Source organism: Spinacia oleracea, chromosome 1 (assembly GCF_020520425.1).
Source record: "Spinacia oleracea cultivar Varoflay chromosome 1, BTI_SOV_V1, whole genome shotgun sequence".
NCBI classification, from domain to species: domain Eukaryota; kingdom Viridiplantae; phylum Streptophyta; class Magnoliopsida; order Caryophyllales; family Amaranthaceae; genus Spinacia; species Spinacia oleracea.
Genome location: NC_079487.1, coordinates 108,378,949 through 108,391,546, shown reverse-complemented (window position 1 = coordinate 108,391,546; position 12,598 = coordinate 108,378,949). Strand labels below are relative to the sequence as shown.

Sequence of the window (12,598 nt, the reverse complement as noted above, 5' to 3'; positions counted from 1 at the left end):
TGCTAATTCGTACGATACGCTTCCGATTAAATTTCCATTTCCGGAATCTATTTCCGATACGAACAATATTTAATATTTCCGATTCCGGAATTAATTTCCGTTTCGAACAAATATTTAATATTTCCGTTTCCGGAATTATTTTCCGATTCCGGTAATATTTCCGATTCTGACAATATTTCCGTTTCCGGCAATATTTCCGATTCTGGTAATATTTCCATTTCCAATAATATTTTCCGATACGTACCATGTTTCCGTTTCCGGCAACATCTACGACTTGGATAATATTCATATTTCCGATACGATCCATATTTCCGTTTCCGGCAATATCATCGTTTCCGGAGTATTCATTTCTTGCCTGTGACGATCTTAGCTCCCACTGAAACCAAGATCCGTCGTTTCCGAATATTCATAGATGGAGTATTTAATGCCATTAAATACTTGATCCGTTTACGTACTATTTGTGTGACCCTACGGGTTCAGTCAAGAGTAAGCTGTGGATTAATATCATTAATTCCACTTGAACTGAAGCGGCCTCTAGCTAGGCATTCAGCTCACTTGATCTCACTGAATTATTAACTTGTTAATTAATACTGAACCGCATTTATTAGACTTAACATAGAATGCATACTTGGACCAAGGGCATTATTTCCTTCAGTACATATTTTCAAAATATTAATATTCTGTAAGTTTTTATAATATGTATTTAAAGATATTAAATGTGTGGATTGCCAAACGTATCCAGTCAAAGCGGTGTAAGTATATTCCGGGATGGAGGGAGTAGGCAAGAAATAAGGACGCTCGTATGGAAACGAAATAAGTAATCTAAATTGGTACGTTATGGGAAAAAAGGGCTTATATGGAAGGTAAATTAAATCATTACCTCATCTTTTATAATAATTATTTAACCCTTTAAAATGTTTATCCATCAACTTTTATTTTTCATAATATAAAAATTACTAAAACATATTAAAAGGTACAAAAAGCGGGTAAAAATTACAAAAAATTAGGTAAAAGTTATTTCGATTTACGAAAATTTAGTGTACACCTTATGCGTGTAAGACCTTTTGAATATTTTTCTTACATTGAGTCTCATTTTTACACTCTACCTTGCTTTATCCATATTTTATTATACTCATCTATTTTATCTCATTTGTATTAATAGTTTATACAAAAAATTACCGTAAAGATCATTACAAACGAGAGTCGTAGATGTTAGCACTATTACTATTAATTTCAAAGGATATTATAGTCGTTTTAATTAGTCGTATTGTCTTTAGTCTCTTTATGTGCATCGCATCGCATCGCACATCCCTTCGAACATTCAAGGCTTTGACTAGGTAGTTGTTTTTTGTATATATTTAAAAATTAATTGCTTGTTGATTTAGTTGTGATTGAGGACGAGCAGTGGCGGACCTTGAACGGTTTTATGAGGGGGCCGGTAGAAAAAAATTAAGCAATATACTACTCCCTCCGTATTTATTTAAGGGATACACTTGCCTTTTCCGGCCGTATTTATTTAAGAGATACACTTGCCATTTTTAGTAACTTATCAACCCTACCATCTAATTAAATAATACATCTAATATACACTATCACCCACCATCTTATTAAACAAATAATTTCATAATCCCACCCCACCCTCCACCCACCAAAATGACTTGGTCCCCACATGTTTAATTATTAAAATATCTATTCAACCCCACTTGCTTTATTACTTTATTTCATTCAATTATTCTTCTTAATACCGTGCCCGACCAAGTGTATCTCTTAAAAAAAAATACGGAGGGAGTATGTAATTATACAATTATACACAATTTGAGGGGGGGGCGTAACTAAAAATACACTACAAAAATTTTCGGCGGGGGGGCTAGGCCCACCCCAGCCATACCTAAGATCCGTCATTGAGGATGAGCTTGGTGGGGAGAATCTCGTATTTGATTTCCCGCGACAGTAATTTGGAGGGGACCGAAACCAATTCACAAATAACTCGTATCGAATACGAATTAGCCTTAAAGGTGAATCGAGTGTTAACACCAAATCCTAACACTTATAAAGCTTCATACTTTGATTACTATTCACCCAATAATACATTTACGTGCATGCCCCTTATTTCCTTCTTTGTTTTATTTTGTCTTATTCTTAACAATAGAGCATTTACGGTTTCACCCTTCCATTGCTATACAAAATGTAATGTTTTCTTTGGGTATAATTTCCTATATATTGTACCTTCGAACTATCAATTAAAACGCATATGATTTCTATTTCCTGTTACATGTAAATCCAACATCTAACTTTAACATATCATTTCTAGCATTTATCATAAATTGTAAGTTCCTAGCTTTTAAGTAACATTTTTACAAAAATAATTTTGTATACCTTGGGGAATCGTGCGCGCTAGCGCACGATCCAACAACTAGTATATTTAAAAAAAAAATGTTCCCAGTCGAAGAAGTGGGTCAGTGGGGACCCGACCCATTACCGCAAAATCACCTTTCGCTAACTATCATGATGATAACACCCCAAATGATCACCATCATTACCTCCCCTTTTATTTCCCCTCTAATCACTCACTTCTACAATATTACCACTTACGAGTTACGTGTACACACTCCTTAAATTCCCACCATTTCTTTCTCCAATTTTGCTAAATCATTCTTCTTAAATTAAAAATAGATAAAGGGGTAAAATGGCGGGAAGATGGGTTGCGGTAGACTCAGCAACCCAAACTTCAGATTTCGGGTCGGATGATGAAGAGTCATACACGTTACATGAGATGGGGAGTTCGAGCCCGAAAGTGGATACTTCTCAGCCTTTCGGGTCCGTTGAAGAAGCGGTAATTCGGTTCGGAGGTCGTGGGTTTTGGAACCCTCAACCCATTCTCGATGTTGATCCGGCTACTGCTACTGATGACAATTGTGTAAGTTTCCTACAATTTAAATTAATTCCTATGAGTCGTAAGTATGGTACATACTTTGTCTAGATGTATTTATCATATTAATTCAAATTACACTTCAACATAAAGTTAAGAGAATTAGAGAATCAAAATAGGGTGATAATTAATCAGACGACTGAGTTGCTCAAGCTTGACTCGTTACACTTTCATTCGAATTTAAGCCGTTTCTCGAATTTTCTAAAAACAATTTAAGTAAAATTTTAACTTAAATTGATTTCGAAAATTACAATTATATATAATTGGTAGAGTAAAATTGTTTTTAGAAAATCCGAGCTTGTACACGAATTTCTCAAGATGAACTTTAATTTGTTGTGCTCAGCTCATGAAAATTTGCTTCACAAACAAGGTATGCTCGTTAATAGCTAGTTAATTAGAACTGGTTTAGCTGACTTTGTGTCTCTAGAATATGTTTTGCAAATTAAAGTCAATGTGGACAGAGATTTTGGAAGATTGTGTTTATTTCTGTCCCTTTTTCTAGTTTGGTACTATGTATATCCCAAAATGTTGACAATTAGTTTATTACATGTAAAGGGGACTCATGCATTGTTCGTATTTGTTTTCCCGTTTTCAAATTAGAAATAAACAACAAATTGAGTTCATAAAGTTTGATTTTTATATACGACAAAGTTATTGGTAAATGGAGTTAAATGTTTAGTCCAAGATATTAGTCCATAAAACAAAGGACAGAAGAATTATCCCATACAATAATAGTTACATTATGTAAGACAATTGTGGTTCATACGTTCATAATATTTCGTACATTGCTCCTTAGTACTTGAAAATATCTTTAATGGTAAATATGCATGTGATTAAGAGGTAAAATAAAAGTGAGGACTATCACAATGTAAGATTGTAAGGATCACATAACAAACTTTAGCAAGTGCATGCTTTTACACCTGATTTATTGAAGCTCAAAGCCTCAAATCAACTTAAAGCTGCGATCTATTCACCTGATTTCCACTTATTTTTCCTGAACTTATCTTATCTGAACTTATTAGAACTTATCAAAACTTATTTTAGTTATAAATTGTACTTGGCCAACCCTTATTTTTCATGAACTTATCTTATCTGAACTTAACTGAACTTATCTGAACTTATTTTTTCTGAAATAAGTGAAAATAAAGTTAACAGAACAGGGCCTAATTGTATTGGCTGGTAATGATGACCGAGGAAGAAGAAATTTTATATTTGTGAAAACACTATAACAAAAAAGGATATGAATGCGCTTTATCCTTGTAGTGGTATATATGGTTGTTCTCTCTAGTAAAGCTTAAGTGGACCAAAAACTAAAGGACCAAACACAAATCTTAAGTTGGTAGGAGTGTAGGACTATTATGGAACTTTAGAAAGATAGGAAAAAAAAGGGGGGCATGAAATTAAAGTAATTTTTGGTTATTCACTTTTGATTTTTGCAATATTTCCTCCAACTTTTCGTACTTACAGTAGATGCTATTGCTCACTAGGAGATTTCAACAAAGATGTCGGTTTCCTCTTATATTTTGATTGAGTAGTGCAAAATCATCCAATACAAGGGTTTCGACAATTCCTATTCAAGTCGTTTCCTAGAATCTATCATACAAGAATACTACGTACGTAACCAATTGTTTGTTGGTTCAGTGGTGATTAGGGCTGAACTTGGTAGGGAGAACTCGTGTTCGATCCCCCGCAATAACAATTGAGAGGGGACCGGAACCTAACCACCCAAAACTCGCCCCGAATCCGGATTAGCTCTAAGGGTGAACCGAGTGCTAACAAAAAAAAAGAATACTACGTACGTACAATTTTACTCAGTGTGAAATATAACTGACAAAACAGACAAACTCGATACATGTTGTGTGCACTTTTTATATATTATACAACTGGTTATACCAATGCATGAGTTGTATTTTGTGCATCTATAATCTGATCGAGTCATTACATGTAAGACATAAGTTATCCTTAAATACCTTCATGATCAATACCTAATACAGTATTCTTGTAATTTATCATGTACGTAGTAGTGTGGAGTTTTTGTTTTTGTTTTTTTTTTTCTTGTTTTTGATTTCTAATTGATAGGATTTTGTGATTGACAGCAAAATACTGATGTCCATAAACTTGATGAACGAACAGCAACGATGTTGAAAGATCTGCAAAGGAAAGAACAAGAAACACATGACATCTTGAAAGAACTTGAGTTAACCAAAAGGCTTGTAGAAGAGCTAAAACTGAAGGTGCCAAAAGATCAAGTTCATGACCAATGCACATCAAACCCATGCTTAGGCTTTCAAAGGCAACCGAACCACGAGTTTTATGTGAACAAATATCCTGTGGATTCCACAACAATCAAGAATGAAGAACAATTGAACTTGCTTCCATCAACTGCTGCTGGACTGATAATGATGGAATTAAAGCAAGCGAAAAACAACCTGTATCAGAACACCAATGATCTTGCTGAACTTCGCGCTTCTGTTGAGGCTCTCAGCAGAAAGATGGACAGGGAGAAAACCTCAGTTGAACTGCAACCTTCGAGTACTCATGTCAATGAAGCTAGACATGAAATGAAAGTTAGGAATGAAGCGTTTAACCCATTAGCTATCTCAAGAGAGCTTAGAGAGTTGAATTTCGAGGCTGATCAGTTTATGAAGACAGCTGAAGCAGCAAGATCAGAAGTTCTGAAGGCAATGTCAGATGTAGAACAGACAAAAACAAGCCTTAGAGTGATAGAAATGAGATGGGTTGTTGCCAAGAAGCTTGAGGATGCTGCTAAGGCTGCTGAATCTCTTGCTTTGGCTGAGATCAGGGCTTTATCATCGAGCAATGAAGGTATATCATTCGAGGGTTATAATCAGCAAAACGCGGGAAGAATTAGTCTGTCAATTGAAGAGTATTCTAGTTTGAGTAATAAAGCTCAAAAAGCTGAAAACTTGTTGAAAAGGAGGGAGATGGATGCTTTGAGGAAGATAGAAGAAGAAACAGAGGAGAAACTGATGAGTAAGATGGGATTTAGGAACAATATGCCTTTACACCCTCGAAGGGATCCTAGGCTGCTCGATTCCAACGAGTTTGAGTACATGAGAAATGATCAGTGTTATAAGCCAGTTGCAAGGCCAACAACTACTTCAATAGGAGACATATTGAGCAGGAAACTTGTGCTGAGGGATGATTTAGAAGAAAGTGGTGGTGGTGGTGGCGGTGGTGGTGGTGGAGGAGGGAGGCAAAGGGTGTCGTTGAACCAAATGCTACGACGACATAGAGGAGAGACAAGTCCACCTAAGAGAAGAGAGAAAGATGGTAATGAGGGAAAGAGTTTCTTCTCCAAGAGAAAGGGTCTGGGGTTTGTGCATATATCACTTCCAATGTCAAAGCAGAGTAAAAATAAGATTCAGTCTTTGAATTTTTGGAGAGGAGACAACGAATAGAAGGATGGAGTTGTATTAGTTGAATACTTGTTTGCCATATTCTTGATTGGCTGTGTGGTGCTTAGCTTGCTCATGCTACTTATAATGCTTATATGTATGTTGTATGTAAAGGAGTTGCTCTATTTGATTTGTGCTTGTATTGGATTGTGAGATTCGTTCATGTTCTTTATTCCAATATAACCATTGTTCGAGTCGAAGGGAACTATTCTTTTGGTCCCAAATTAGTAGTAGTGTTCCAATCCCTCGTACTTAGTAATATATATAGTTCAATTCTGACGTTTTCTTTATTTTGGCAATCACAGTGATCCAATACATTCTGTAATCTGTTTATCCCTTATGCAATTTGTTCTGTTGACAGTTGATATTTAGTGTTAAATTCGTGATCTAAGGTGGAAGAAAATCACGAAGAAAGAGTAGGGAAGCGATTGAAGGAAGCTACTAACAAGAGTATAACAAACTTTCCTTGTATTAAGGAAACTATAGAATAACCTAGTCAATTATTGACTTGCATCTTCATATGCAAGAGGGCAATCTTCAACATTTAGATTTCTACCAGACTTTCAGATGATGCTTACCTTCACCAAAATCAACACTTCAATAATTAATAGCATGTACCAGCACAAACTAAAAAAAATGTGGGATTGTTATATTGGTGCCCTGTGGATCGATCATGTATTCATGTTACTATGTTAGTAGGGTCTATCTATTGCAAATCAAACTCGATTCACATTTTGTGGTTGTTAGAATGAATATCTCTAAACGCCTAACATGTTAGACACGTAACAACTTATTAGATTATAAATTACTGGGAAATAAAAGTCGAGAGAGAGAATCGCATAGAGTACACCGTACAATTTTACAAGATATTTAACTCTTGTTAAAAAGTGCTACAAATACCAATTTCTTGACTAACCGTGAAGATAGTAAAATATGCACAATCAAAGTCCAGAAAAATATACTCCATAATTTTGATCATACAAGACAATTTAGTCTTCTCCGGTTATTCTTTACCAGCAACGTTCAATGATCATCCAGGCTGAAATTATGCTGAATTATCCAATTATGAAATACCAAACCTAATTACCTAAAGTTCATCTTTGCTAAATGCTAATGTATCCCGTACAAGCGTGCCGTGCCCATAAAATTAAACAGTACTTTTGCTCATTGTCATTCCACTCACCTTGCCGCACGTGTGCCTATAAAATCCAACATGCTTTCCACTCCATTTTCACCCTTCTCCAGAAAATAAATATTTTTGACTCTTTTGGCGCTACTTTAAGCATCTTTTCCCGGGAAATTTTAAAATTTCAGCTAAAATTAAATTTCCCACTTCTCACATTCTCACATATAGAACTCTTCGAATAACAAAATTAAGCAAATCTAAAAATTAATTAAACTATTCTCAAAACAATAACTCTTCTGTTTAACAGCTTCAATGGGGAACCCACCCAGATCTCGCAAAAGGGTTCGCCCGCCTTGCCGCGCCCCCGACGGTAGCGCCTTCACCAAATGGTATTTGTGTTCGCCAAAATGCTTTTATTTAGTTGATTCTGAAGGAACTTTTTTCCGATTAAAAATTGTTTCTGGGTTTGTATGTGTGCAGTGATGAATGTGGAGGTTCTGTGGCAGTAGCATTGATGGACATGCACGAGTGCAATATGAAGAAGGGTACTGTGAAGAAATTGAAAGAGAATCCTAAGCCTTCAATTCCCAAAAAGGACAACGTTTCTGAGCAACCCGGCTCACCTTTTGTTTACTTCGTGTACTTAATTACTAATCTTTATTTCAATTTCAGACTATTTACATTCTATCTGATGTGACTGTTGAATATTGAAATTTGTTGTTCGGTTATCTTTTCTATTCAATTTTGGAATTCTTATGGTTTTGGATTTGGCTTTTGTGGGTTTTCCAGGGAAAGTTATTCAAAATCTTTCAAAGGTCGAGACTTGATTGAGATAAGTCGTGAAGCTTGTGAGAAATGGAAGAAAATGTCAACTACGGTATATGATTCGTTTATGAAGTACTTTGTAATTAATAGTGTGGATTCCTGAAAAGAAGGAATTATGATGAAATTGAACTTAGATATTTTCTTAATTTGATTATATAGGAGCGATGGCCATACATTGCCGAGGCTCGAAAAGTGGAAAATGCTTATTTGAAACTCATACATGAAGAAGAAATTCAATCGTTGTCTCAAGTAAGTATTTTGAACAAACTAGCTATACCAGTTCCATTTATAAAGTGGTTGTTTAGCCGTCTTTTAAAGTTCTCATTTTATTGAAAGATTGTGATTTTAGTGTGAATCTAAGATTTAAATAGAGATGGGATTTGAAGGTTGAATTATATATAAATTAAATAGTGAATATTCTTCAAACTAGTGCATGATAATGATATTGATAAATATGAAGATTAATGGTTTCACATGTCTCAAACTCATATATGAGATGTTCTGATGGCAATTATAGGGGGGGGGGGGGGGGGGGGTGGGGGCATGTTCTTTGTCATTTTTGGTGTGTTTGTTGAGGCAATATGAGAATGCCGGGCAGCTAACTCATTCTATAAACAAGTTCTATTAATCTAGTATAGTACGGAGTAGTATGTAAGTTAGATCGTAAAAGGAAACTACTTGATTGGGTTTCACTTAAACTCAAGCAACAATGATTAAGAAACTTAATGAGGAAATCTGACAATCTCACTTCTCTGATATCATGAAGTCATATACTCATATGAGATAAGTCTAGAAAACACCATTTTCCGAACATTCATTACTGCATTACAGTTCAGGAACTACTGTTTCAAAGTTTAAACTCTATATTCTGTGCTGAGTTCTTCATTTGACTGGACTGACATTCTGAGTTTTGTCTTCTGGAAGCTTATGGAGTCGTAGTAATACCTCAACACTCAACAGTGTTTAAACCACTATCAGCAAACCATTGTCAGAAACAACAAAGCATTGAGTCTAGGAGTCTAACATGTTTCACTGTTGAAGGGAGTTTTAGCATGACTTAAAATTGCTGTTATATGTCATAAAATTCCCTGGTACATTTCTGCATTACTCTTCCCTTTACAATCATCTAAAAACAGAATGGTGTATGCAGGAAGGTGATGATGAAGCAGATTCTGCGAAATGCACTCAGGTTTTCCTTCTTTTCTCTACTTGGATCATGTAGGTTATGGTTATGTAAAGTACATTTGTATTCTTACTTCTTCCATTATCTCTTGGTCATCAGGAGTATGACGACTATGATGACTCAGAAGACGAAGAACCTTTCAACGTGTGGAATTGCAAATGGTGCCCTAATGCTCAAAGCTGTTTCTGCTATGTGGACAACAACTTTTTTGGCTAGATTGATGTAGATAGGATTGGCTTATCCGATATCAAAAGAAGCTTATGCATGGTCTTAGGATTTCGGTTGGCTTAACCTACTTTCACCAAGGCAAGTCTTTTTGGCTATTGTATAGTCTAGGAATTCATGTACAGGGTTTGATCGATGTCTATATATTTCCCTGGCTTTTGATGTATGCTTTAGCAATTAGCACTAATCAAGTACGGAGTACTACTAAATTAGTAATTAGTGATTGGTAGTAGTAGTAATTGGGTCATTTTGTGGGTAGACTTTACTCCAATTTTGCCCTTTTGAGGCTTTGAATAAGTTCGGGCCCACTGTAAATTTTTGCCTAGTACTCCATTTTGTACTGAAAGTCTAAGCAGTGGTGTGTTGATGTCTATTGAAATTTCCAAGACTGGATCGCCACATATATTTTGAAAAGGCAAACACACGAGTTAAAATAGTTTTATCTTAAGACTGTATGCACTGTTAGACTATGCCTGTGGAGAGAATCAATTTCACAACCTTGTATATACTTTTGGATTTTCAGTTTTCTCAAACTCGTTTTCTTCCGTGTACTTTGTGCATAAGTTCAACCGAACAAAATGCTCCTTTCACATCCCCTAAAATATACAAAATACTTCATCATCATTATCATCATTATCATTACATCATTGCATTAAAGAGGCTCCCGCGACAAGCGGGATAGGGGGTCGGACGTACGCAATCTTACACCTGTAATTGCAGAGAGGTTGTTTTCAATTGACCCAAAACGATAACAGGACGACTATCTTCTACTTCATGGAAATATACAAAATACTTCATAGCACAAAGAGCACCATGTTCCAAGCAATGGCCCATCAAACACACAAGACAAAGGCATGTGGTAGCAATACATCTTTTTCTCAATTGAGGTTGACAAGAGTGGTTAAGTACCTCTTGATCCTTAATCAAGGTTTCAGGTTCGAGGCTTGGGTATGCAAAAAATCTCAAATGGGAGGGATGCTTCCCATCGAGGTACCCATGCAAACTCTCGCGTGAGATCAGTCCATTCGCCGAAGATGTATATATTATCAACATGACATGATAGGTCGTAAACTCACACATATAAATTGTAATGTCCTTATTGGTCATTCGAACCAAAAAAAACTACAAATGAGTTTTTTTTTTTTTTTTACAAAGTAAAGAAAAAAGCTTAGGAACCCCTCCGCACGATGGTGACTCCTAAGTAATCACTAGTAACAATGTCATCTAAACTCAGGCTGGAACTAGGGATAATACACATGGGCTCAACAATCAAGTGACCTACATTAGCAATCCAATCCGCAGCTCTGTTAGCTTCTCTAAAGACGTGTTGGATATGAACACTGTGAAGACTGTGAAGGAGTGTCTTGATATCTTGAATAATGTTTTGAAGCTTTTAGGGGACTTTTCAGGTACCTTTCAGAGCGTTGATGACTAGAAGGTTGTCACCCTCTATTTGAAGGTTCTGAATACCTAGCCGAATTGCTTCTTGAACACCTTTGTGAAGAGCCATTGCTTCTTCCATAAAAACTTGAGTATCTCCTAAATTAAAAGCCTTTGCTAAGATCGTTTCCCCCTTTATCTCTGATAATAATGCCTGCTGCCGCTGAAGAGGACTTGCACGAACCGTCGAAATTGAGTTTGAAGGCGCCCGTGATGGGCGGGAACCACCTCACAAATGAGTTACTTGTTGGCCGACATATGTGAATAGGTCCAACGAGGTACTTCTACAAGGAACTAGCGTTTAGGTATAGGATGTGTGTGGACGTGTGGTACTTTTTTTGAATTTTATACTTCATAACAAATACGTAGTTGATTAGATCAATGGAAAGACCTATCATTTTTGTTTGCAAAAGGTCTTGCGCGCACAAGGTGTACAATAAATTTATTGTACACTAAGATAACTTTTACCCATCTTTTTGTAACTTTAACCTAGTTTTGATTAACTTTTATATTAGTAAAAAAAAGTTGATAGAAATGATTAAATGATTAATTTTATACATTATTAGTGGTTTTGAAGAAATATGTTTTTACTGAAATGAAAAAATTTATCACAAAAAAATAGATAACTTTTACACATATAAGCTTAACTTTTAAATATTTTGAGTTAACTTTTACTTCGGTGTACAATATTTATTGTACATCCTTTGTAAATAAGAATTTGTGTTTTGCTTGAAATGATTTTTTTATAATTAATATTTTTTTCTATTTAAACAAATTTAACACTTTAGTAGTACATAACTATTTTATACAGACACCACAGAGTCAAAGATCTAATACAAATCTTATACGTTCATCCGTTACAAATCTTATACGTTCATCCGTACTCCGTAGTGTTAGAATTAAAGTTGGATGTGGGCTGGGGCGGCCAGAAGCCCGACGCAGCACGAAAAGATCCCGACCCGACATATGCATGAATTCGTGGGGCGGGCTTGGGACGTACTTTTTTTGAAAAGCAAGTCACACGATAAAACACTGTAAATTTAATAAATGGGTTAGACAGTTAGACACAACGGCTCGGCATGAGGACACATAGACCTGAACCCCATTTTTAAAATTTCGGCACGGCACGATACAAGTAGCCTTGGTGTGGCTCGGGCCCGTTCAAATAGAAGACTGGCCCGGACCGGCCCGTCACATCCATCGTTAGGTAGAACAGAGATTAAGGATAAACTCTCGAGTCTTTACCCCAAAATCTCAAAGATTCGTCACATTATCCACATGTGATACTGTATCACGCCCAAATTTTTGGCTGCATAGGTATGCATGCAATTTTGCATGCATATGCGTTTCAGATGCTTCGTTTTGAAAGTTTCAGCCTTCCTGTTTCATATTTTTAATTTGCAGTTTTAAATTTTAAATTTTAATTTTAAATTTTAAATTTTAAATTTAAA

The 12,598-nt window shown here is 35.8% G+C and overlaps 2 protein-coding genes across 2 annotated transcripts; both read left to right on the top strand.

Moving 5' to 3' along the window:
* Window positions 1–2,545: 2,545 nt before the first annotated feature.
* Window positions 2,546–6,548, top strand: LOC110786793 (WEB family protein At3g51720). The gene is made up of 2 exons (XM_021991374.2): window positions 2,546–2,917; window positions 5,026–6,548. The coding sequence occupies exons 1-2, from the start codon at window positions 2,687–2,689 to the stop codon at window positions 6,349–6,351; spliced, it is 1,557 nt and encodes a 518-aa protein (XP_021847066.1). The 5' UTR covers window positions 2,546–2,686; the 3' UTR covers window positions 6,352–6,548.
* Window positions 6,549–7,623: 1,075 nt separating this feature from the next.
* LOC110786743 (high mobility group B protein 2) lies at window positions 7,624–10,110 on the top strand. The gene is made up of 6 exons (XM_021991319.2): window positions 7,624–7,863; window positions 7,955–8,113; window positions 8,264–8,351; window positions 8,459–8,548; window positions 9,450–9,488; window positions 9,582–10,110. Exons 1-6 carry the CDS (start codon window positions 7,787–7,789, stop codon window positions 9,696–9,698), a joined length of 570 nt encoding a protein of 189 aa, XP_021847011.1. The 5' UTR covers window positions 7,624–7,786; the 3' UTR covers window positions 9,699–10,110.
* Window positions 10,111–12,598: the final 2,488 nt, after the last annotated feature.

What these genes read in the sequence shown, in the direction of transcription:
- LOC110786793 (XM_021991374.2), top strand. Translation starts at nt 2,687, where the DNA reads ATGGCGGGAAGATGGGTTGCGGTAGACTCAGCAACCCAAACTTCAGAT. An exon ending in CTGCTACTGATGACAATTGT is followed by an intron (nt 2,918 to 5,025) that starts GTAAGTTTCCTA and finishes TGTGATTGACAG; the next exon opens with CAAAATACTGATGTCCATAA.
- LOC110786743 (XM_021991319.2), top strand. Translation starts at nt 7,787, where the DNA reads ATGGGGAACCCACCCAGATCTCGCAAAAGGGTTCGCCCGCCTTGCCGC. An exon ending in GGTAGCGCCTTCACCAAATG is followed by an intron (nt 7,864 to 7,954) that starts GTATTTGTGTTC and finishes GTATGTGTGCAG; the next exon opens with TGATGAATGTGGAGGTTCTG. An exon ending in AAATTCAATCGTTGTCTCAA is followed by an intron (nt 8,549 to 9,449) that starts GTAAGTATTTTG and finishes TGGTGTATGCAG; the next exon opens with GAAGGTGATGATGAAGCAGA.